Below are 25,072 nucleotides of genomic sequence, written 5' to 3'. Positions count from 1 at the left end.
GGCAAGAAACGGCAGCAAAAGCTTCACTACAAAAGTCATTGGGAAGAATGTGAAATACCAATACCTCCTCTAAAACTAACATCATGGAATGCAGAAGCTCATCAGGTATAATAAATTGGCTTTTTAAAGTTATTTGTTTAGTTCAAAACCAAGTATTTTATTTCAGCAAGATCTAGCAAGTAAAGAAAATAGAATCATGTCCTTTCTACAGAAGGAAAAATCAAAACTGGACATATCTGGAAGACAAAAAGGCTCCAGAGAGGATGTTTCCATGAGTTAGTATATAAAAAGCAAAAGATATTCCCTGTACCTTCCCCAGTGCTGCACTTTAGTGGGTGCAACTCTAAGCTCCCAACTACACAAACACAGGAGACGGCATTAAACAATGCTCCTTATCTTCTCCGAGGCAAAAGAAGCAGCCACATGAAACAAATGTGCAACTTCTCCAAATGCAAGTAATCCAATTCCTCTTTGTAGTAAATCTGATCAGTACTTGAATCTCTGCAGTCCCTCGGGAATGAACATGAATTCCTGTGAGCCTACCTTCTGCTTCTTGCTTGCTCCAGACTCTCCTTTAAGAATGCTGGGGTCCATAGCTTCCATGTCCTTTACTAACAGGCCAAAAAGTTTGTCATTAAAACTGAACACAAGCTGCGGAAAGAAAAAAAAAAAGAAGGGGATTTTAACTTATTAAAAAGCTAAAAAGGATTTTGACAAGGCTACTAAGATTTTAAGAGAAAGACGCTGAAGACTAAGTTTACCACCCAACAAATTCCACGCAGTTTTTACCCTGTAAAGGTCTGGTGTACTGAGCACGTCCTTTTCATGTCCCATACTTAAGAGTAACAGATCAAAAGTAGCAGAACATGAAGACAATTGGCAAAACTCAAAGAAAAATTCTCCTTCCAAGAAAACCTTCTCTTTCCCCCCTTTTTTCCCCAGCTAAATGTTCTCTATCATCTCTTCACATTTTTCTTCCCACTTTAAATAGTGGTGCTAGGCAAGGAGAGCAATTTAGCTCAAACCTTTTTGATCTTTCACATTTCAGTTTGACAAGGATACCTCAAAAATAGTGCTAAAGTAATGAGAGACAGAATGAATATTATGAGAAGTAGGGTTCATCCCACAGAAAAGCAGGCTGTCTCTGCACAATTCCTTTCCTCCAAGATTACATTTGCAACTGCTTTAAGGTTCAGACCCTGCAAGTTGTAAACTACTATGAGAGACAGACCTCAACCTGTCCTGAGAATATGGCAAATCAGAGGCTATCACAGATGTTCGCAGGGGCAGAAGCCCATCTGCTGCAGAGCCGAGAAGGCCCAATTATAGGGACATCAGCTTTCAGAAATCCCCAAGTCAAATATTTCATACCTATTTTAGTACTGGATTCTGTAGAGTAGCAATAAACGTTACACTAAAATATGCTGCACTTGAAAGGTGCTACTGAGAATTCATTAAAACTGGTGTTCATTTTGATCTTATATAGAAGGAAGACAAAAGTTACTTCTCAAAATATTCCAGGAGCTGCCATGCTTATATCCAACCAGGCCACAACAGAGAGAGAACCCAGCTCTCTCAAGCCTTGGGATTTTCCTCACAAAGAAAGATAGATTTCTTTAGATAAGGAAAAGGCAGATTTTAACCACTCTGCTCATGCTCTCAGTGAAAGTCATGATGGTTCAACTTTTCATAAAGAAACCATTCACACAGTAAACAATTTCTGCCTATTAGCTGTCCTTTGCAGCACAGAGCCAATACCTAGGCATTCTTCAGCATTTTACATCACTGTAGTACAAGCATGCGCATGTTACTTAAGAACATTTTAGCTTTAAAAAAATAAAACAAACCCCACACCTGCTGGCCTATTGAGAAGGCTTGGCTGTTGAACTGCTGGATGAATTCAGCAGCCATCTTGTCCGTGTCATAGGGGTTGGAGTCAATGTTCTTCTTCTGCAGAAAATCTATCTCAATTGTCATTGTGCCAATACACTGCTTAGCCTTGTCGAAAGTGTATAAGGAAACTGTTAAAAAAAAAAAAGAAACAGCACATATCGGAACAGCAAGGTCCCCCCACAATATATTAAACATACTATAAGTTTGGCAATACATGTTCTTCCATTCAGAGTGAGTCCTTAATAAAATTTAATATATTATTTCTGATAGAGATCCTTATTTCTCCTTATATCCATGTTCTACTACAAGATCAAAAATGCAGCCAATGTATCTCCACTGAAAATCCCTGCATTTCTTTAAAAACTCTAATAGTCTCCTTTAACACAGCTCAAATACCATACAAGCTTTGGGGGATGAGGACAATGAAAGCAAATTCACACATACTGGAGTACCACGGTAGCTATATCTACATCTAAGGGTTTAGAGCACATGTCTTCAGAAAGCCCAAAAGCAAGCATTAAGAGTAGTCTTGCCCAAAAAAGCAATGACAAGAGGTCATAACTGGTTTTCTGTAGGAACAGACTGACTAGCTCTTCTCCAGATTAGCAGCAGAAAGTTGGATTACCTGCAAATTCAAGTGCAGTAATATAATCTATCAGGCTTCTACAGCCCAGAACAAAGCATTAACTATCCTTCACCTTTGACACAGAAGAAATAGCCCCTACCGTAGAGGTGCACTTGGGCCTATCCTAACATGCCCCAGGTTACCTTCTGTCCTGGTTTCAGCTGAGATAGAGTTAATTTTCTTTATAGTGGCTGGTATGGGGCTACGTTTTGGATTTGTGCTGAAGACAGTGTTGATAATACAGAGATGTTTTAGTTGTTGCTGTACTAGTCCAGGACTTTTCAGCTTCCCGTGCTCTGCCAGGTGCAGAAGAAGCTGGGAGGGGGCACAGCCAGGATTGTTGATCCAAACTGACCAAAGGGCTATTCCATACCACATGACGTCATGCTCAGTATATAAAGCTGGGGAAGAAGAAGGAAGGGGGGACATTTGGAGTGATGACGTTTGTCTTCCCAAGTAACCATTACGCGTGATGGAGCCCTGCTTTCCTGGAGATGGCTGAACACCTGCCTGCCCATGGGAAGTAGTGAATTAATTCCTTGCTTTGCTTTGCTTGCGTGCACAGCTTTTGCTTTACCTATTAAACTGTTTTTATCTCAGCCCTCAAGTTTTCTTACTTTTGCTCTTCCGATTCTCTCCCCCATCCCACCGGGGGGAGTGAGCGAGCGGCTGCGTGGTGCTTAGTTGCCGGCTGGGGCTAAACCACGACACCTTCAGTAATGCAGAATCAATTGAACGGCCCTTGAAAGGGGACAGAAAGCAAAGTGGCATGGAAGGTACTTCACAGTCATTGCCAACTGCACCTAATACCCACAGGTCTCAAGTTACATCATGTCAAAAACAAGAGGCCACTTAGGGCTGTTGCTGCTGGAGGAAAGAGGATAGAAAGGAAAGAAGAGCATGGTCACAACTTCAGGGCTACTGCCTCTGCACAACTGATCACAAGGACAGGATCTCACAAAGGAGACAGTCCTAATAATTCACAAACCAGCCTGCAGCAAAGAACAGAGGCAGGTGTTTCTCCAGAAGACTGAGGAACATTATAGGTTTGCTTTGAATCTAGAGAAGAAAGTCTCACCTGATACAGAAGTCACAGCTAAGGATAAAGCAGTAGGAGGTGAATAAGGGAAATGTACTTCACACATAACCTACTATCTCCTATCAAGCCTCTTGGCAGTAGAACAGTTCCAGCATAAACCTGCAGACTCCTGGAAAGATGTGACATCAAAACAAGCATCCAGCATGCTATGATACATGATTTGTTCAAGATAAGAGAATAAAGAGAGCCTGTCTCTGAAGTTGCTACCAGAAGACACATAGGTCATCGTAGCATGCATATTTAACGTCCTTCCTGGTATAAGAACAGGCCACCTAAAAATGAGCTGTCAAAGGAAGATCTTCCAGGAAATAAGGATAAAGATTAAACACTAAACCACTTCCTGAATTGAGTTATATCTACTATATCAACTAGTTCTTTCAAAAATGGATATGGCAGCAGGGTTACCACATAAGCCATAGCTAATGAAGGAGGGAATTTGGTCCTGCAAGGGCACAACAGGAGTTCTTCTTACCTTACAGGTCACTTCAGGGCAGTTATTTCCTTTTACTTGCCTAATCTCAGGGCTTTGTCAAACAAAAGCTTCCAGAAAGAATATCAGTCCCCGGATCTGGTCACACCACAGAACTGAGGTGTTAACTGAATATGAGTAGTCCTTACCATACCATTAGGGGCTCAACGGGACTCAGCTTCACTGTACCACTAAGCAGTGGACTGCATTTAAAACTGACATTTAAAACATAGTTTTCACATTATTAGGAGAACAAGACAAAAAGAAAACCCTGGTAAATCACTAGTTTTATGAATACTTCTCCCTTACCTGTAGAATAGCTTTACAAATCCTTTATACTCAGCAGGGAGTCATGAGACATTTAGTCACTCTGCATAAAATTACTGCATTATTTTTCTTAATACATGTTCCCACATAGTTGGTAAGTTTATAGCAAGGTCTAGTACGAGTACAATCACAAATCTGCTCTAACAGCTAATCATGTTGAATATTAGTGTTTCTTTCCCCAAATAACTTTAGTACTAAAAAGCATTTATCTGTAAGCCAGCTGGCACATGTTACTGACCAGCAACCAAACAAGGGTGAGAAACTAATTTATGGTTCTTCTCCCCTCATTATAGGTTATTCTTCAGTTTAAAAAATAAAAAACAAAACAAAACCAGCTAGCAAAAAGAAATGGCTTCCAAGCAAGATCTGTGAGGCATCTAGTTGTGTAGAGAGGCAAAGAGACTCTCTCCATCTTGTCACTACGAAAAGAGATCCACAAAGACATCAGACTTCACACTCAAGTGTCCATGCCTCGCTGAGACCAAAGGAGCTGAGAAATCAAACAGCCAAGGAGCGAGCTTTCCTAACAGTACCTCACATCCACTGCTGTACCACTTCTCAGTCTAGGTCCTCCTCACTTTTTGACACAGGATGCAGTCATCAGCTCTGCCCACAATCCTCAAATGAGAGGATAATTCCCTGGAATCACTGTAAACACCTCAAATGGCAAAACAGTGGCCTAATGAACAGGTCACTCCACATCAATGACCATAAGCCAACCAACCATCAGAGCAGGTTTCATCACAATAACCTTATCAAAGAAAAGGATGAGATGGCTGCCCCCAGGAGCACGCAGGTAATTCCTGATGGTCAAAAGAACAGACATGATCCATTACCTTGAAGAACATGGAGACCCTCCTATAACAACAGCTGCTGCCAGGAGTTTGGTCAATACTCCAGAAGCTGCAGACAGACCAATCAGCAGCATCTCGAACTGACAGTGATGCCAGTTGTTCATAAACCAGAGGTAATGGTGACAGACAGCACGAATAAACGAAAGATAGAGCACACAAGCTGAGAGACGCAAATCAGTCTTCTCTTTGAACATTGGCAAAGGCTCGTCAGGCTCAATTAAGACTTGAAATTGGAATACGAATCTTCAATTTGTACAAACTTGATATGGCATCCCTTTCCTTTCATTATACTGCAGACTATTCTAGTCAGTTATTGGTGAAAACATCAGTGCTACTCACAAAGCTCATCACTCCAGCTATCCAGAGCACACTGCTGGCTTTTGGCAGCTCTTAGCACGAAAACTTCCCCATTCTCAATACTCAAATTTAGATGCCAAGAATATCCTCAATGACAACAGCTCTTTTCTGTTAGCTGACAAGTGTTCTCCAAAGCCACAAGGACAGACTATGTAGGACGTGTTAAATGTTCACACCTGCATGCAGACACTGATGTCCCATACAGAGCTATACTGATATACTGGCAGATGTCTGAAAATAACAGTCAAAATAGTCCTCCAGGTTTTGAACATCCTAAGAGACAGAAAGCCTGCAGATACAAGAGCAACTCCCTTTCACTAGTGAGGGCCTCACATTACCTGAAGAAGGGCTGAAGATCTGAGCTTTTCCAATTCAGTTTCACTTCAGTATGGAAACACAGAATTCAGCTTTTTATAAACATACATCATGATCATGCTGCTGATTGACTTACCATCTATCTCTTGTCCAATGGAAAGTCCAGCCCATTTTCTCTGTAAAAATAAGAGAAAAACTTCAGAAAGCCTGTCCTTCACTAGAACAAACACCTACTCAAACTCAGCACCCTCACTCAGAAAAATAGGCTCCCCCAGGAGAACCCTAAGAAGCAACAAAAAAGGGCAGAATGAGATCTTACAAAGACACCCAAATTAACAGGAAACAAGTCAAAAACACAGAATCCCTTCTATTAATAATTCTATTTTCTGACCTCAGGAGGTTGTTTTGTCCAACCTCCTCCATGTTATTGGTCACCTCACCATCTCAGAGGCAGAAGTTATTGTACTAGGTAGAGCTTTTTGTCATTCTGCTCATTTTCTACCAAAGCTCAGGTGCTGATCACACAAGAGGTAGTACAACAGGCAAGAAAGGCTGCTATACACTCCATCATCATTTTAAAAGCTTACATGTATATACTAGTTGCAGGAAATAGTTGTAATGTGCTTTAAGTTATAAAATTATCTAAAACAAAACTTGTTCAGAGAACTAGTGAGAATGGAACTGTTCAAATCCTTTCAGTCCCTTCAAATTCCTCTAAAAAGATTTGTGCAGCACAGAACTGCAAGAGAAGTGAGAAATGGTTCAGTAATTATGTGACACAAAAATCTATGACCTTTACTATGCCAAAACTTCTGGCTTGATAATTGCAAAAATGGTATTTTCCAATGGCCCTTGTGCTACAGGTTGGCTAGTGTGTATTTACAGTCCACACCTCAGGCTATGCAGTATTCACAGTCTCTCAAATATCTAAGCCTTAGAGAGGCATGAATCACAAAAATATGTAAGTATTGTTACACAAGGCTCTGGTAAGATTGCATTTGAAATTCTGTACTTTATGGTCACTTGTGTTTGGCTTTTTATCTGGAAGGAACAAGTCTGGGAGAAGGAATACAATGGCCTTTTCTAAAAAAATGGAAATTTCCCCCTCTATGCCCTCTCCAATATGTTCATGGTTCAAGATTAAGGAAAGAATTCCCTTGCCATAACAGAGATCAACCTGTTAGAAATCAAAGCCCAGAGCAGGAAGTCTTACGTGTACTTAGTGGTATTCCCAAGAAAGCGGAAACAAATTATGTTTCCATATTTAATCTCATGCTTCACAGCCTCCACTGTTTACCTGCAAGGCCAGGAATAATTCTCCCCCTCCCCTTGACACTTCAATTCTTCAGCAAAAGATATCCTAAACTCAGCTTCACCAGGCACTGATGACCACCAGTGCAAGGATGGTGGGCAGGCACACTGGTACTCCTGCAAACACTGGGCTTTGCTTAAACCCTACAGGTTAAGCCTTTCACCAAATTTCAGGACAGGAGGGAAAGCTGTCCAAGTTCTGCTAGAAAGATTAGTTAGGATCTTCTCCGTGGCAAGAGACATAGCTCAATTCCTATGTTCATTTGGGTGTTTTCTGCTAAGAAGTTTGTCATTGCTGCACGGCCCTTCATCTTTTGGGCTCTGCAGTATATAAAATTTTTCATGGCTTTTGGTATTTAGGCCTAAGAGTTAAGATTATTACAGAATAAAGGTGGTCAAGAACTTTATGTGCATAATGAATACACAACAGACTTCCTTGGAGGTCTTAGAGCCTAAGTGCACATTACATGACCCTCTGTGAATACATGAGGTAAACACACATTTTGTGTAACACTAGTTGCAATTATCCAAGGCTTCAGGAAATACTGGAAATTAAATCCTAACACCAGGAATACTGAAATAAAACATTCCTATACCAGTAGCTGTAACACTTGCTATCATAGTCATTTTTTAGGGGTAAGCAACCTACCTCATTCCTTAGCAGAAGCGCTCTCCCGGCTCTACAAGTAACTACTGGAATCTACAAAAATCAACCCTAGACCATGAATGCATCTACTTTAACCCCGTGATACAAATGTCTTCTACTGATAACTGTTTTTCAGTTTAGGCATCACAAGTGATAACTAGACATATGGTTAACATAGCATCCTCTTCACCCACTCTTTCAGACAAATCTGAATTTGAACAAGACATCAAAAAGCAAAAAGAAGTTTTGGGGCCTATGCCAAGTCATCTGTTGAGGAAAAAAATTTTGTGTTTGCAGCAAAGACACCCAACTTCTAGGCCAGTTACCAGAAGGAAAATAGTATAGCATTAAACCAGTGACCATGGTTGTTGCAGTTTTACATTATGAGATTCACTGTGTAAGCCAGTTAAAGGCTACCAGATTAATTTTTCTATTTAGAAGTTAATTGTATCAATTATTTATCCTAACCATCATTTAACGTGTTATAACTTGACTTAATTAAGAAAGAGGAGACAAGTTAAATCCATTTTATGCATTACATTGCACTTTTCATCTAGAAATACTAACAATGACTGAATATAGTCAATAAAACTTCCTGCAGGTCTTTAAAAGAGCAAAGAAAACCCTTTAAGGTCAAGGGAAACCAGGGAACAATAAAATTCACAAAGAATAGCAGACATTGCTTAGGCTTTTCTTTTTTCAATACTTTGGTTCTGGTGTTTCTTTAAAAGGTTGAATTACACCTTTTCTAGTATTTTTACCACCATGCACTAAAAACAGATCAAAGTAATATAAGCAAGTTTGCTTCAGCTACAGTAAAAGTCATCTCGAATTTTTGCTGTCAGAAATCAATTTTGTAGCATACATTCCCTCCAATCTCCCTCCAATTAGAATAGTTAGCTTCAATCCTGATCTCAAAAGATTTTGCTTATTCCATAGCAAAGTAAGTCAAACCGTACAGTACCTGGGGCAAGCTGAATGCAATGCTGCCAGGAACAACTGAGGAATGGGTTCTCAGAGTGAAAATGTATTTGTGGTTGGGAGAAGTCTTCACAACAACATGTCTAGAAGAGAGAACAGTATTTTACTTGGATATATACCCTGGAGGATTTTGCATTGCTCCCAGTGCTGTGAGAATTCAAAAGAAACAAGCCAGCTTATATCTGGTCCTATAAAGGGAAAAACAAAAGCTTTAGATGTACACCATGACGCAGGCACACAGCAGTTTTTCACAGGAGTTCATCACCTTCAGTGATATAACGTTATCTCAAAGCCCAACTTCAAGACATCGTACTAATAATTACTATTTACATTCCCCCACCAGTAGCCCTTTACTTCAGGAACTGCACTATACGAATGTGAGAGAACCAAACTATAACCACAAAGACCAAGGCTGCTATATCTAAAAATCAACACTAGTTTCACATCTCAAGCATCTAACACCAAAGCATCAATATATTACCCCAATAAAAGCAGTACTCCCCAGCTGTTATTTCAACAATAAATAGATGCAAAGCCTATACAAGGATCTTGGCATACTGTTTAGAAGTTTGATTGCAGAAAAAAATGGAATGCATTTCTGTACAAAAAGTAAAATCACACAGGCACTGAGGCTGTCCCTCCTGATTGCTAGTGAGCAACAGATCTTGAACTCAGACAGCATTTGAAGACCAGGAACACTGTTATAAAAACAGAACAATACAGTCAGGAGCAGACACAGCAGCAGCAATTGCATGTGCCTGTCTGTCACTCTCAGAAGCTAAGGTGTCAGGAACAAAGATACTCAAAAGCTGCTTACAGTTATCCTCAGACTATGCCTGGTAGCTCTTATCATGTGATAGGCAGACTTCTTTTTGGCGTAAGAAAGCAAAACAAAAGGATGATGGGATTTGTGTGCACTGGTAGCAGGGGCGATAGTGGAATCAGGTTTCACCTCATCTTCTTCTCCACAGCTGCTTGTACTTTAAGTACCCATAGGGTATATGAGGTCACCAACTTACACGACCTCTGGCGTTCCCCTCTCATCCATGGTCAGAAACTGAGGGCTAGATGAAGTATGCTAACAGCCAAGGCCCACACTCCTGGCCATCCTCCCTCCCTGGCAGTGAATGTATTACATGCACATATGCTCCATATATCTTCATTTGCATATACACAGTGAATCCAGCACCATCCAAAAGCAGATCTGCTGCACATGTATACATTGGCTACACTGTGTATGCATAACAGCTTCAGCCACATGGTAGGAAAGAACATATGGCCCTTTAAGACTAGAGGAAATGTGTGGCCTGCATAGCCAAAAACAATAGACATCACTAGCTTTAGCCCAAACAGACAGGGAAGCTTGCAAAACCTTTCCAGGAACTGCTAGTGCTTAATGGCATATCAGGGTAAGAAAGCATTTTAAACATATCACACAGTGATACGTACCTCCTCTGCCAGGTGGACCAGTGATTTGACTCCTCACTGGTTCTGGCCCTAAATCGCCCATTAGCTGCCTAAAACCCCAGCTGTAGGGACGTGCACCCTTCCTTTTCCATCTCCTTCTGCCCCCAGCATAAATCCAGAAACCTGTTAGAGGTGGTATGGTTCCCTATAAATCTTACAGAGGGAGAGCAAGACATTTACTGGTGCTTCACGATGATCAAGGAAGGTTTCTGAGGACTGGGAGAAAGCAGATATCACTCCTATCTTCAAGAACGGCAAGAAGGAGAATCCAAGGAACTACAGGCTGGTCAGCCTCACCTTAGTCCCCGGCAAAGTGATGGAGCAACTAATCCTGGAAGCCAAACATATTAAAGGACAAGAAAGTGAGTGGGAGTGGTCAGCACAGATTTACAAAGGAAAATCATGCCTCACCAATATGAGGACCTTCCAGAATGAAATGGCAAGCTCTGAGGATGAAGGGAGAGCAGCGGATATTGTTTATCTCGACATTAGCAATGCTTTCTACACTGCCTCGCACAACAATCCTTATAGATAAACTGATGAAATACAGACTAGGTAAGCGGGCAGCGCAGTGGATTGAAAACTGCCTGAACCGCTGGGTGCAGGGGGTTGTGATCAGCAGCATGAAGTCCAGCTTCAGGCAGTTCACTAGTGGTGTGCCTACCCCAGGTGTCCATATTGGGGCCAAAAATATTTAAATTCTTCATTAATGACCAGGAGAATGGGACAGAGTACACCCTTAGCCAGTCTGCAGATGACACACCTGCTGATTCTGCTGCCATTCAGAGGGACTTTGACAGGGTGGAGATCTGGGCTGACACAAATCCCATCAAGTTCCATAAAGGAAAATGCAAGGTCCTCCACCTGGGGAAGAATAACCCCATGCATCAGTACAGGCTGGGGGTCAACTGGCTAGCAAGTGGCTTTGCAGAAAAAGACCTGGGATCCTGGTGGACAACGAGTTGAACATGAGCCAGCAACATGCCCCTGCAGCAAAAACGGCCAACAACATCTCTGGCTGCATTAGGAAGAGTGTTGCCAGCAGGCCAAGGGAGATGATCCTTCCGAGACTGAATGGTTGCTCCAGGGACTGTTTCATTTTAAATTGAGTAGCAGATAAAATAGAGAAGCTGTCCAGGAAGCAGGGACTGAAATGAGGAGGTTTCCAGCACAGAGTGTATCAGCCTGAGTAATTCAAATTAATATCAGTACACAACCAACTGGAAAGCAAGGTATTATGTTGCAGAGTGTTAGACAAACATGCCTGTAGGCAAAATACAAGTCCCAGCTATGATACTGGAATACCTCACCAAGAATACACTTGATGACAAATAACACCCTACCAGAAGCAGCTCATCAGACAGTAAAAGACCCAAGATTAAAGCTTCTTAAGACTGAGACGGATCCTGAGCAGTGCGCTAAGTTTGGCTCAAAACACAACAGTGACTTCAATGTGTATAGATTCAGCATCTCCGCAGGAAGAAATAAACTCCACCACTGTTGGGTTTCACTTCAAAGCAGCAAAATGCAAGCAAATAAGGATACCTGGTAAAAAATACAGGGGAGGGGGGCGGGGGGGGGGGGGGGGGGGATACAAATTAAAATTACTATATTGGAGCATACCCATTCACCAAAAACATTTCCAGCAGACCAGAAAGACAGCAGAGCCTGACAGCAGACAAATGGATGCCAGGAAGGAAAAAAAAAAAGGGGGGTGGGGGTGGGGGTGGGCATCAGCTTTCTGAAAGAAATCTCTCACCAAGTGAGAAGATTAAGAAAGGTCAAATCCTGACAGGTTCTTTGAGAAAAATCTGCAAAAGGCACAGGAACAACTGTGTTTCTTCTCAAAGACAGCAGGAGCAGGCAGTTTCCAACAGGCTGTAAGCAACCTCTGTATTAAGAAAGTTCAAAATAAGGCAACAGCAGGAAAAATGCATTTTCCTCCATTGATGTTCACCAGGAAAAATGCATTTTCCTACATTGATGTTCACCAGGAAGGAGCTTGGAGAGCTCATGGACACATATGGGGGAAATCTCAACCTCATTAACAGCTTCTGCTTAAAAACGAACTAAAAGAACAATGAGTCACCAGGGCCAAATATCTCCCAAGAGCTCTAACAGATGAAACTGCTGCTCTAATTCACATGTAAAGCCTTGCCTGAACCGATCAGAACCAAAATATGGCTCTGATGCCAATTCTTCAGAAGGGCTCCAGACCGCACCTAGGAAACTATCGGTTGGTAAGTCTGCTGGCCAGGCTGAGCAAAGCAACAGAAACTACAATAGATAATATTAACCTGCGCGTCCATTAGTTTTTATGTTCATGAAGAAAGAGCATAGCTTTTTTTAAGGGAGAGCATAACTTACGTATCTATGCAAAGGTGCCAGTAAGCATCTGAACAATACGGGCAGATATTCCTCTGGTGCATGTTTGGAAACCCCTGCCAATTATTCAGCAAGGCTCCTCAAGGGCTCTTCAGATAACTAAACTGGCATGAGATAAGAGGGATGGTCTTCCCATGTAAAAGGCAGGAATCAAAGGTAAGAATAATTAGTCAGTTCTCAAAAGTAGTCAGTAGTCAATTAAAAAAATTGCCATTGAGATAACTTGCCCTGGCTTCCTCCCAGACTGTTGTCCCCTTCACTGCCTGGGTGTTTTCAGCACTTGTTTCTCTCTCCAAAATACATTGGAAGTCCTCAAGATAGAAGTATGTCACAGGAACTTAAGACGGTGGAACTTATCAAACCAACAGGGTACTATAATAATACATCGCATCCCATGAACTCATGCGTCCCAAAATGGTGACTCATACTTGTCCAACTTACAGGATGCAGAAAATGAAGCGTGACGCAGAAAATGAAGGATGAAAAGACCTACAGCAGCATCTTGGGGATAAAGCATCTCACTGATCCAAGGTCAAACTCCCAGCTCTAGAGAGTGAGCACCAAATGGAAGTGGTAAAGCAAAGCCCTTTGTGTAACTGTTACCAAAAAATATTCTGTGCAGCCAGTCACGGTTAGGACGATACAAACCAAATCTGCTGACTGTGTGCAACCTACTGCAGCAGATCATAAGGATGGTCTTGCTCAGTCTATCTGCAATGCAGCAGAATGACTACATCCTTCAGTAGTAGCTGAATATCATGATGTTCCTCTGTACTCTAGTCTTACACTTTTCAAAGCGATTTATAGCATCTGCTCACAACCAAACATATGCTGCTTTCTTTATGAGCCCCGATTTCTAGAAATAAGCAGCTCTCTTGGGGAGAATCAGTACAGCCAGAATCATGGCCAGCCTGCTTACCAGGCAAGTCTCAGGAGATTGTTTCCTGCATGCTTCCATAAATGCGATGAAAAAGGGTTCTCAGAGTGAAAGGAAAGCAGCCAGCTGCTGCAGGTCTGGAAGCTGGGTCCCTCCAGGACATTCATATTTGAGGAAATTAACTTTTTTATAATGTATGAGGTACAATGCTCAGTTCAGGTATTTTTGTAAGTCAATTACTTTGAAAAAAATCTACTTAGAGAAAAAACATCATTTGAAGATACCAGGACACTAGACTGCCCAAGCAGACACTTTTGTCTGCTTCTGACTCTAAAAGTTGTGCTCGTTTGGGTTTTTTTAGAGGGGTGTGGGGGCATGGTTTGTTTTGGTGTTTTATATTACAGGTGAGCTTGTGAAATCACAGTTCAGTTAATCACTGAAGGGCCAGGACAGCTCTCCAGGGTGCAGCACAGCAGACTGACAGAACAAAAAGAGGCAAGTCTTAAAACACATCGCTCCCTTGTTCCCTGCAGTTCAGAGCCACTTCGTTCTCCATCCTTAGCAGAATTCATCTGGGCCAGGTATTTCATGCTAAGGCCATAAGTGTATCATTCAATATCTTTTTTTAACATTTTTTCCCATTTTTCAAACCCAAGCGCTTCTGCCTTCTGCTGCATGTGATGCTCTCTCTTTCTGCTGAAATTACTTACTTCTGTCTACAGTCTACATATTGAAATCTTTTAGAGAGCCACCATACAGTTGCAGTAAAGCAAGGAAACTAATTATTTGAATTGGCTTCTTTTAATACAAAGCCCTTCTGTGTGGGCTCAGCTGAAAAACTAATGTGTTTTCTACTTTTCTCACAAAAGTAAAAGCCAGAGTCAGCTTCTATCAGTCACCACAGAACTGTAATTAAAGAATCCAAATTGTTGTGCCCACACTCTGGTTGCCTTCCCCTTTTGTTCTCGTGCATGAAAACCCCTAGAACAACAGAGAGTTTCTACTGACTCTGCTCAGCACTCCAATATGATGTGAAGGTGAGAAGATGCCCCTAGTAACACAATTAAATGATAAAAATCTACTTGAAATAGTTCAAATATTCTAACTATGTAACAGGAACAACAGCAAAAACAAAACAAAACCAAAAAAAAAAAAATCAAAAAAGGCCTGAAGTCCTTCATTAAAATAATGATTATAATTAGTTAAGCAGATCCAGTTCCCAAGGAAGAAATGCTCGAGAGAAAAATTTACCATTTTGTTAGTATCTCCATTTCTGAGAAAGAGGCACATTTAAAGTTTTGGTCTCTAAAGACACAGAAGTTTTGTTAATGAACCTACTGTATTCACTTTCCCAAATCTGAGGTTTCATTCCACCTCCATCCAAATTTTGAAAACACTTCCTTTTTGGTTAAAAGTTGAAAAATCAACAGTGCACACTTACTGCCCAGATTGGAAGTCCTTCTCATTCACCACAGCACAGTTGGTTAATGACAGTTCATCAGTGGGACATCTTGCTGCTTGCATAGACTACAAGAGAGAGAGGGAGAGGAAGAAAAACTATCAAATAAAATTTTATTTTTCCTTTACTAAGCCAAGCCTCAAAACTTCTGTAAATCCATAAAACACAAATAGGTCTCATGAGTATTAACATACTCTGAGAGAGCATAGTCTCTTGGCATTGACAAGCTCCTCTCTCTTCATGGTTTCTCCAAACACTTCTGTTCGATGCAGATGTTTCTACCCAAAAGCTCTGCATTTTGTGAGTCTAGTATACTTTATAGTTCCTATCATACCTAGGAAAGTACCTAAAAATTACCTAGGAAAAAGCCTGCAAGGCAAATGCTATTAACTTGCTAGCAAATCCTGGTGTTCATGCAACTTCCCTGAACCCTGCAACACGCCAGCAAGTAGCAAAGCATTCACTAGAAGGCATTTCTTGCCCAGTAACAAGACATTGGGATATTCTGAAAGTTGGTAGGGCAAAGCAGCCTAGAGACAGATCAGTTCCACTACAACCCTGGGTAACCCTACCTCACATTACTGTGCTCGGTTAGAGAGGCTGCATGGGGAAAAGAGAGTAGAATAAAGATGTTACCTTTCTTCTTCCCTTACTTTACTCTGAAAACTGAAATCTGAGCACATCCATTCTGGGTATACGTACTTTGAACAATGCAGTACAGGGCAGCACTGAAAGTCCGTGAGAAGGTTTAATTCTCAGCCAGATGCTATCCAACTCCACAGAATCTCTCTATAAAACTTCTCAAAAGAAGTATCACAATGCAAATAATATTTCCTACTCTACAGAAAACAACACAGATCAGTAACAAACAGAAGCAAATTAAGTTGAACAGTCATTTCCATCCTATCACTATTAAAAAAATTACTGCAACAAATTTTGTGGGGGTGTCCTCCCCTCTCTTTTTTTTTTTTCCCCTATAGTCAAATGAGCAATCCTATTTCAAGAGTCTCTCTTCAATTTTTTTCCCCTCCACTATTACTCATGAATCAGCAGCTAAAATAACCAAATTCCACCACTCTCAGGCCAGGCTGCCCCATCCCATTACAAGGCAGCGTACAGCATACAGGGGCAGCGCAGCAGAGGAGTACTGAAGAGAGCCCTTTCCTGCATTCCTAACCCGACCTGCTTCTGCAGAATTATTCCATGAAACAGTGGTTGAAAGATGAAAATTGGGCTCAAAATGCCTCTAGAAGTGGAGAAAAGGATGGAAAAGGCAAGCTGTCTCTAACATTACCTACAGACTGAAAAAAAATAATTTGGAGAAAAGCTAAACTCAGCCCCCCAGGATGTTATTTTTAGAATCGAAGCACAACTATTTTCTTTGTCAGATACAAATTTGCAGGCAGTGCAACAGAAACTATTTGTCAGTGTCAACCTATTGCTAAAAGCAATTCAGAATGGATTTTCTCTTAAGACACCCTTAAATCCCAGCAACAAGAGAAGGAAATGCACTGATCCTAACGCACAGATCTAGATAATTTCCCATGAGTTAACATCCTGCTCAACCTTTCCCCCTCTATACCTCTGGGCTGTTTGAGAAAAGAATCAGAGAAAATTCATCTCTATGTGGACTGAAGCAAGCCTGCCCTATAGCTCAAATCAACTTTTTATGTCGTAATGTAATTCTTCTGGAGTACTTGCTATTTAGAAAAGGACTAATTCATTATTTTTACTGAATAATGCTCAGTTGCCCTTGATATATGTGACAATAGAAAAGGATTCCATTTTCAGCCTTGAAACAGATTTATCTACCTGAATCTGAAGTGTAATAAGAGACTCAATTAAATATTCTTGTAATAAAAAATATATGAACATCAGTGGACTTCTGAAATATACAACCTGCCTGTTAAGGCTCACCATCTTTGGGCACTTCACACAAAAAAGTATTCACCATTTTATCATTTCTCCTTCCATTTGCAAGGGGACTACTTTGTGAAGGGCATGCCCTGATAAAACGCATTAGGTAGGATATTTCGAGAAAACTGAACACAGAGCTCCTGGATTAAACCTTTTTACAGCACTAGTCCTCAACCGCATTTTTAATCCTTACTGACAAACTGCTTCCTACATGTTAACAGCAAGCGCCTGGCAAAGTTGCCATTCTTCTGTGTTATTCCTGTCCGCGTTTGGGAACGTGCAAGCTTTGCTTTAAGGAAATGCATGAATATAAAGAAATGCATTTCAAATCCAGCACAAAGCGCTCCTTTTGCAAGCTCCACAATATGATAGATGTGTGGCAAAACATCCTTGGGTATCCGACATGAAATAATGTAGCTGCTTCTGCAGCAGTATCAGCACTGACTGTGCTAGCCATCCCATAGACTGGCACATGCTCCTTCTGGGGTGTTTGGCAGAAGCTCATTCCTCCCTTGGCAATAACCAACATTTCAGACCGCATCTATAATCTACGCTGTGCTCCCAGCTCTCCAGTATATGCCCTCCTCAAGCTCCAAGACCATTTTGCAGAACTTCAATACATTATCAATATACAGAAGCGTTTTTAACATAATACAGCTCATGCAAGAAAAGGGCGTCTCTCAATGGACACAGGTTTTCTTGAGTGTAAAAGGGACAATTTGAGGAAACCTGGTCATTTAGGAGATGATGATTAAACTGGAAAGCACCCAGACAAGGAGGAACACACTGTTCTTGTGAATTGCAGGGGCTTTCTCTTACCTCCCCTCTCCTCACCACAGGGCTCATATCCCCAGAACTACTGCTCACAGGGATCCTTGTCTTGTCTGTCAAGCAACTGAGATGCCACAGCAAGGATGTGGGCATTGGCTGCTCTCGAGTAAGTTTTTCTGGCATAAATGCAGCAGTCCAAAGCTGTAACATGTGCCACGGGAGCCTGGAAGGCTGTCATATGCCAGCGGTAGTCCTGTCAAGGAACACTTTAAGCTCTTGCATTTTGGGTTCCAGCTTCCCAGGACTCCCGGAACCCTGCACCCTCTCCCCTTCTTTGCCATCCAACACTCTTATTGCATGCATGTGCACACCACACGTCAGGGAACAGAGGAAGCAAAATCCTTAAGAGTATTTCTAAGAAATCTTAAAGTAAAATTTACACAAGCTAATTTTAAGCTAACTAGTAGGTTACTGCTAGCAACTAGGCAAGGCAACATAAAGCTCAGCTCTTAGCAAACCACTAGAGCAGACCTTGCAGCTGACAGTGAATGCCATCTGCTGCAGTTACACTGCCGTCAATATTAGTTTGAAGGTGACCCATATACACCTTCACAGGTTGCAGTTACGCCCGTGTCCACAATATATCTATATTAGGCTTAAAGTAGCAAAAGAAGGCTTCCCTGCCTCCAGTTATTGTTCTGGTTTACCCAAGGAGGAGGCTCCAAGGACAGCAAAGTTCTAGGGAGGTGACTCCAGATCCGAGACACTGCCTTCGTTCTAAAGCATCCTCAGCTAAAGTCATGACCATCTACGGTTATGCAGCATCTGCTATTAAATCCATGTCTACGCAGAGTCCTACTCCAATATTCCTTCTGTTTACCAAGAGAAAAATGAGACCGCATGATGCACTGATAAATCTCGTGCTGAAAGACAAACGTGAAGGACCTCACCTTTGGATTTATGACAAAGCAGTAATGTTGCCTCTACTCTTCTGCTACTGAGCTGATGCTAACCATGAAAATCCAGCACTGGGAGGCTCAGTGATGCTGATATATTTTACTTTTACAAAGTAAAAGTTGCACCAAAGAACAAGTACCTTCATAATAGAAATAACCACCATAAGGTCTAATCTTTCAGAGATTTTTTTTCTAAGTTGCATGGATTCCAGTTCTCTTCCACAAAAATACAAAACTGAGTTGTTCTTGCATTTTAGGAGAGCTCAGCCCAGAAAGCAATGCTAAGTTATTTAGGTATTTTCATACATACATAAAACATATCTTTTTCTCTTTCTGAATTTCAAGACAAGCATCCAAAGCAAAAGGAAAGCACTGCTGGTTTAAAATATGACTGGGGAAGAGAATGAATAATAAAATCTCTGGAATATTACACATAGTACACTATATCACATTGTTGTGTGGGCGAGCACATAGTACAAAAATATGGTTAATATTTGTGAATTGTTAAGGCTGATGATGGAGGAAGCTAAAGAAAAGCATGTTTCCCATTACTCAGACCCCACAGGAGATAAGTTGGTGGTACATAATAGAAGTGCACTACTACCTGTCAGTTGTTACTGAATAGAAGAGCTAAAATATTAAATGCTAAGGCAGAGATGCTCTTCATTTGAAACAGCTTACTCATTTAATTTCCTAATCCTACCCAAGAGATTATGAAATAGCTTCTAAAGCTGAGGCAGGTTTTGTTCTGTGCACTGTTTCTACAGGGTTTGTATAAGCCAAATATTGTTAGTGTTATACGTTTAAAATTTTCTTTTGTGTAAAACATATAGACATAGATATACATGCATAAACGCATATGCATACATACAATTTCTGTCATGCCGATGTTGGCAGACAAGAGTTAGGAAACATGACAACTCTGGGTACTAGAAATTTAAGTTTCCTCTGTAGAGCCCACTGCCAGCTGCGTAGAAATGGGGATCCCCACTCCAAAAAGCATCTAAGCTCTACTGTAACAGCTGTTAGGCACCAAAGTACCTTTAAGCGCCGAGCTTCATCACCGAGAGAAGAGGGCAACAAAGAACCTGTGCAAGAGTTATTCTCGGGAAGAAAGTTTAGTCCATATTCACTAGGGACTGAGCAGATGTGTGCCTGCCTGCTAGCTGTGTGGTAGCATGGCTGACCCAAAGGCGTTCGAAGTCAAACACTCATTCACCACTAAAAGTCTGCAAATAAAATCAGTTTGAATACTGAAAGGGAAAATTATGGTATTAAAGGAGCTCTGAAGATAAACAGGGAACTGAGGAGATGATATGTAGATCCTACATTATCCAAGATGAGACATGAATGAAGCATTGCTTGATATAAAGATCCAATGGGCCGAGTGACAACAGAATCCGAGATGAACATTAAAACTGCAAACATCAGGAGCCAGCTGCACACAGATGACAAACACCAGCACTAGCACACAGAAAGATGAGCTGCAGCAGAGCTGGGTCAGCAATAGCCTGGGAGAAGGAGACAAATCAAGCTCTCCCAGCACAGGAAAGCCTGAAGAGGATTATGGCTACTTTCTCTCTACATACACACACGCACACCACGGAGCTGAATAACAGAGAGGAAAAACAACTCTACACTAAAGGACAGAAGAAATTGGTATAAAATGATAGCTATGCTATTGCAGCTAATGAGTAGCAGTTAAGAAAGGGTTCCTAACCAGTAGAGGAAGCCAGCACTGTAATAGCCTATAGTGTGAAACAGTAAAGACAAAACCAAAACTCCTTTGACGAAGGCATTCAGTAATATTTGTGAAAGGAATGACAATATGATGCCTACAACAGGGACCAGCACAGGAGATGTCCTAAATGCTGTTTCTAAAATTTTTTTTTAAAAAAAAATGAAGTTACTAGTTTCCAGAAGGTTTTCCTGGACATCCCAAAAAAAATACTCGAGTAAAGCTTCCAGAGTTCTGCAGCTACAAGAAGAGATCAAACACCTACAAGTAACTTCCTGGAACAGTAGGCTTGGCAAGACAGGTTTCCTTTCAAGAGAGAGACCTGCTGTGCCCAGCAGGTTAAGCACGCTGTCCCCTGGGACAAGCAGCCGTGACTGGATGCTCAGGACCAGCCTTTCCATCTGCTCCATTTGACCTCTAGTTTACTTTGCTGGAAGCTTTTATACTTGTCAGGAAGGAGCTGCATTCTCTCTTGATAACAGGCTCATAAATACCAATTTGCTTCTCCTATTAGAAGAGGAACACATTAGGAAAGTTAAAACCTCAGAATTAATACTCAAATTTTTATCAAAGCCAGGAAACTTTGAGCAAGCCAACACCAAGACAGCCTCAATACAGAGTCCAGACAGGAACAAGGATGAGATGCAACCCTCCTTCCCACACCCCCCAAACGTGACACTCCCACGGGTATGAATCACCTCCCCGTGCTCACTCAGGCAAGCAAGGAGGCACCAAGGCAAACACGGCTACGCCACATACACACCAGCTGCTGGCCGACACAGAAGCTGAAACAGCTTAAAATATGGGAGAGGGAAGAGTTCACATCACCACCTCCTGAATCATCCAGGGCTGGAAATGAAACAGGGAATGTTTTTCCCCGCATTGTTTCTTGCCTGCACCACCTCTAACTTTCTCATCTGATAACAAATAGTTATCTGTATAAGCGAAGAAGGTCAAGCCCAATCGTCAGTGGGGGTCAGCAATACAGACACCAACTAGTGTTCACTGGCAGTTCTTTATATGCAATATACACTTAACACATTTTCCACTTTCTTTATCTAATAGCAGACGCGCACTCCTCTCACGGGCCTGGGCAGTAATCTAGAAATTACTTCCGTCTTAGCACATGAAAGCCACTTTATTAGAATGGAAGTGTCTATCTTAGCAATTAGAGGATATTGTTTTTTTAGGGTGGTGACTGCTGCTTACCCGTTGTTTGCAAAGTTTACAGCCAAACTAATTCAGTGCTGCAATGGGAGCTTTGTAACTCCAACACTAATTTACCCAGTGCAGCTAAGAAGATATATATAGCTTTGGGAATTTGGCTGTACTATTTCCATTATTGTGCAATGTTATCAGAAATACAATTTACAGTTCCAAGACTGAAGGGTTTGCCTGATCCAGAAGAGCAGGAGAAACAAGTGCACTAAAGGAGAACTTCTACAAGCTACTAGTATCACACAGCATCTATAATCTAACTAAATGGTTGCTCTGCCCAAAGATGGCATTCCCCACACCAGTTCTTTACAATACAATCAGTAAAGTGATTTCAGAAAATACATTTGTACCTGTGCTGCTGTGCCATATAACCGGGAAGCTGTTTCCTAACAGTTTAGCATGAACGTCAACTCCACCTTCCAATTAAGCAATAACGACCCAGAATATGTGCATTTGTAATTAACACATCCATTTTTGGAGTGGATGTTGCCTCATATTTCTTCCACAAGCCAAGATGATCAACAATTTAATTACAGGGAATTGCTACTTGCCTTGTTTCATCTAAACCCCTTTTTAAAATGCTTAAAGGAATGAAACATCACAAAACAATGTCTAAGATGTCAGCCTAGGATGCAAGTCACAGGATTTTGACACACTAGCTGTGAGGACACCTAATGGATGCAAATTTCTTCCCATTTATTTAGAAAAGTTACCCAATAACAATTGGGACAAGATTAAAAATATCCCCTTAAACTTGGAATTTGCCTTGTGAAAGCCTGAGATGCTGCTATCCCTGCGTATTTGCAATTCATGTCACCACTGATGGGCTGCATCTGGCACTAAACTTCTCCAGGACACTAATGTACTAAACACTACCCAATTATAAGCAGTTTGTGTTTAAGATGCAATGCCTTGCAAGTATTTCTGTATTTTCTACAGAAAAAGCATGTAATTTGACACAACTCTAGGGCATAAATTACTCCAGATTTTTTGACAGAAGGTCACTGCTTTATTGCATCCCAGGAGACTAGAGAAATGTGTTAAATCTGTTTATGCTGCAAACATTTGACCTTCCTGAACTGAGTATCTGACATACGTACACAGGAAAGAGCACACCAGCACAGCAGCAGGGCAAGAGAGTGCCTGAAGAACTATATATTCAGCCTTGATTTAACAAGCAGTAGTAGTATCAGTTGGCTCAAACGCAGAGTAATAGGATACTGTGTTGAAAGCTTTTCTATTAACTGTAGCGACTGTGTTCCTTGCTTGAATTTTTCTGTTCATAGATCTTCTCCAACACAACTTTCCAATTCCTGGAGGTCAAAAAAACTTTTGAAGATGGCCAACATGGAAATTTAATCACGAAATTCCAGTTGCTGCCAGAGAACTTCCCTGATTTGAGACAGCATCCTGACAGCAAATGACTGTCTCATGTAGAGACCACACTCTGAACCCCGTCCCTCCAAAAAGAATTGCAGTTACTATGATCATCGCTCCCTCACACAGCTCAGGGATCAGCTAGCACTCACTGCACCAGGTCTTCCTAAAGCTTGTCCTCTCTCACGCTTGTGAGTATACTTGGACAGTATCTGCCAACTCCTGGATCAAAAAAAGATCAAAACATGACATAAGGACCTATATTTTAGTTTTCAGGTTTTTTGTACATTTTCATGTAAAGAAAGGAATCAATGACAGTTTTATGCCACTGTAAACCATGTCCTGCCTGGTGGGTAATTTAGCAAAATATAAGTACCACTATTTTCTAAGGACTTGTTTTCTGTGGACTCAAGCAGATCTGATTTTATGGCAGAACTTCCTCCAAATTCATAGCCAGGGCATCTCCTAAACCACAGGGTCTTCTGCTGAATGGTATAGGACACAGAACAGAGGACAGGAAGAGAGAAGATCTTGCTCTGCTATGGAAAAAGAAAAAAGCAATATTTAAGAAATTCACACTTGAAATGATCCTCAAAAGGATTCTTTGATTTTTACAGATTTTTCCTACTAAGAAAAATTCCTAAAAAAATTTAGTCATTCTGGCCCTTCATTTTCACAGTGAAAAAAGAGGTGTGACATACCAGCACCCCCAAAACTGGAGATGGGGAGGCAGCACTGACATCTCCCTGTCGCGTTGTCTTTTCAGGTATAAGCTTTGGACACACTGCTTCTGCAACACTAAGCCAAGCAATAAATTAAAGTTAATCAAAGATGACAAGAGCCAGATATCCCATGCCCACAAACATTCACATGGTCACATGGTTGTCAGAATTTTATTCTAAATAATTTAGCATGGGTTTTTATAATGCAGAAGTCCTGTAAGAAGGATACAAGCCTATTTGCGACGATTTCACAAGACAGGTATGCAGTTGCAGAAGTGATCTCAGAAACAGAGATTCAGATTTAGTTTTCTTCCATTTCCCTAAAACATTGCTAAAAACCTACTTCTTCATATTACATATTAGGAAACACTATAAAAAGATAAGTGATGATAGAATGATCAGTACCACACTGCAAGAAAGAACTGAGTTGATTCACAAATGTTTCTTTAGTTGCCTGATGATGCCTGCATCTATGAAGGCTGATTCCGTATGTTAGCAAAAATCAGACTTTACAGCTTTAACCCATAAACAAAAAATCCAACCCTCATTATTTCAAAGTTCCTACCAAACTATCCAACCTAAAACTGCCCTGGGATTGACTGCAAGGAGTACAAGAGAGCACGTGTTAGCTCAGCAATGTCTTCAGCACCACGAAATACCAAGGGATACAGTCTGTCCTTCACCACCCTTCCCACTACTGCTACACTCAATTTGACAGCTGATTTCAGCAGATGTCAGCAACACATCTCCTGCTCAAGTCACAGACTCTTCTAGAGGAGTTACGGCACAGTTCTGCAAGGTAAACCAACATCTACTAGTACCTGAGTGAGACCAAAATCATTTCCAACCCAATACAGATGTGACTCTCCTCTGAGAAGCAAACAGGCAAGTGTCCCCTATCACTGGGCTAATGGCAATACCACTCCAAATGAATCCGGAATAGCAAATAAAGAAAAATTATGGTGTTATACCATTTATACCATATAAAACAGCCATTATTTCTAATCACCGTGAAGAAATTGCAGCTATTACAAAATTTTAATATTCCTTAAAGAAAAAAAACACCAGTCTCTCTGATAGGGGATCATCACCAACATCCACACTACCAAATCAACATTCAGCACGCACGATTTCCTCTTTGAAGAAAGCCAGACCTCTTGCCAGCTTGCAAGAGTAAAGCTGCAGCCACACAGACTTGCTTCATTTCCTACACCATTTCTCCACGTAGCTCTCCAATCTGGTACAGCACAAGCAGAAACGCAGTTCATTCTGGATCAACAGCTTGACACTGACTGGAACAAGGCAGAG

The 25,072-nt window shown here is 41.2% G+C and overlaps 1 protein-coding gene across 7 annotated transcripts in view; it reads right to left on the bottom strand.

Annotated features, from left to right (window-relative positions):
* The window catches only part of NSF (N-ethylmaleimide sensitive factor, vesicle fusing ATPase), an 83,478-nt gene that overhangs the window by 54,832 nt on the left and 3,574 nt on the right, over positions 1–25,072 (bottom strand). For 2 of the 7 annotated variants that reach the window (XM_075522898.1, XM_075522897.1), the window contains exons 2-6: positions 15,048–15,133; positions 8,861–8,960; positions 6,076–6,115; positions 1,855–2,021; positions 544–651 (exon numbers count right to left, since the gene is read on the bottom strand). In XM_075522898.1, the coding sequence (XP_075379013.1) occupies positions 544–651; positions 1,855–2,021; positions 6,076–6,115; positions 8,861–8,960; positions 15,048–15,133 (501 nt within the window). Of the gene's footprint in view, positions 1–543; positions 652–1,854; positions 2,022–6,075; positions 6,116–8,860; positions 8,961–15,047; positions 15,134–23,167; positions 23,265–25,072 lie in introns of those variants that run through there. The other 5 variants (XM_075522900.1, XM_075522899.1, XM_075522904.1 and 2 more) reach the window with 5 other exon arrangements.

The sequence above is a fragment of the Mycteria americana genome, chromosome 22 (assembly GCF_035582795.1).
Source record: "Mycteria americana isolate JAX WOST 10 ecotype Jacksonville Zoo and Gardens chromosome 22, USCA_MyAme_1.0, whole genome shotgun sequence".
Classification (NCBI taxonomy): Eukaryota; Metazoa; Chordata; class Aves; order Ciconiiformes; family Ciconiidae; genus Mycteria; species Mycteria americana.
The sequence above is the reverse complement of the archived record's forward strand: the minus strand, read 5'-3'. Positions and strand labels throughout refer to the sequence as shown.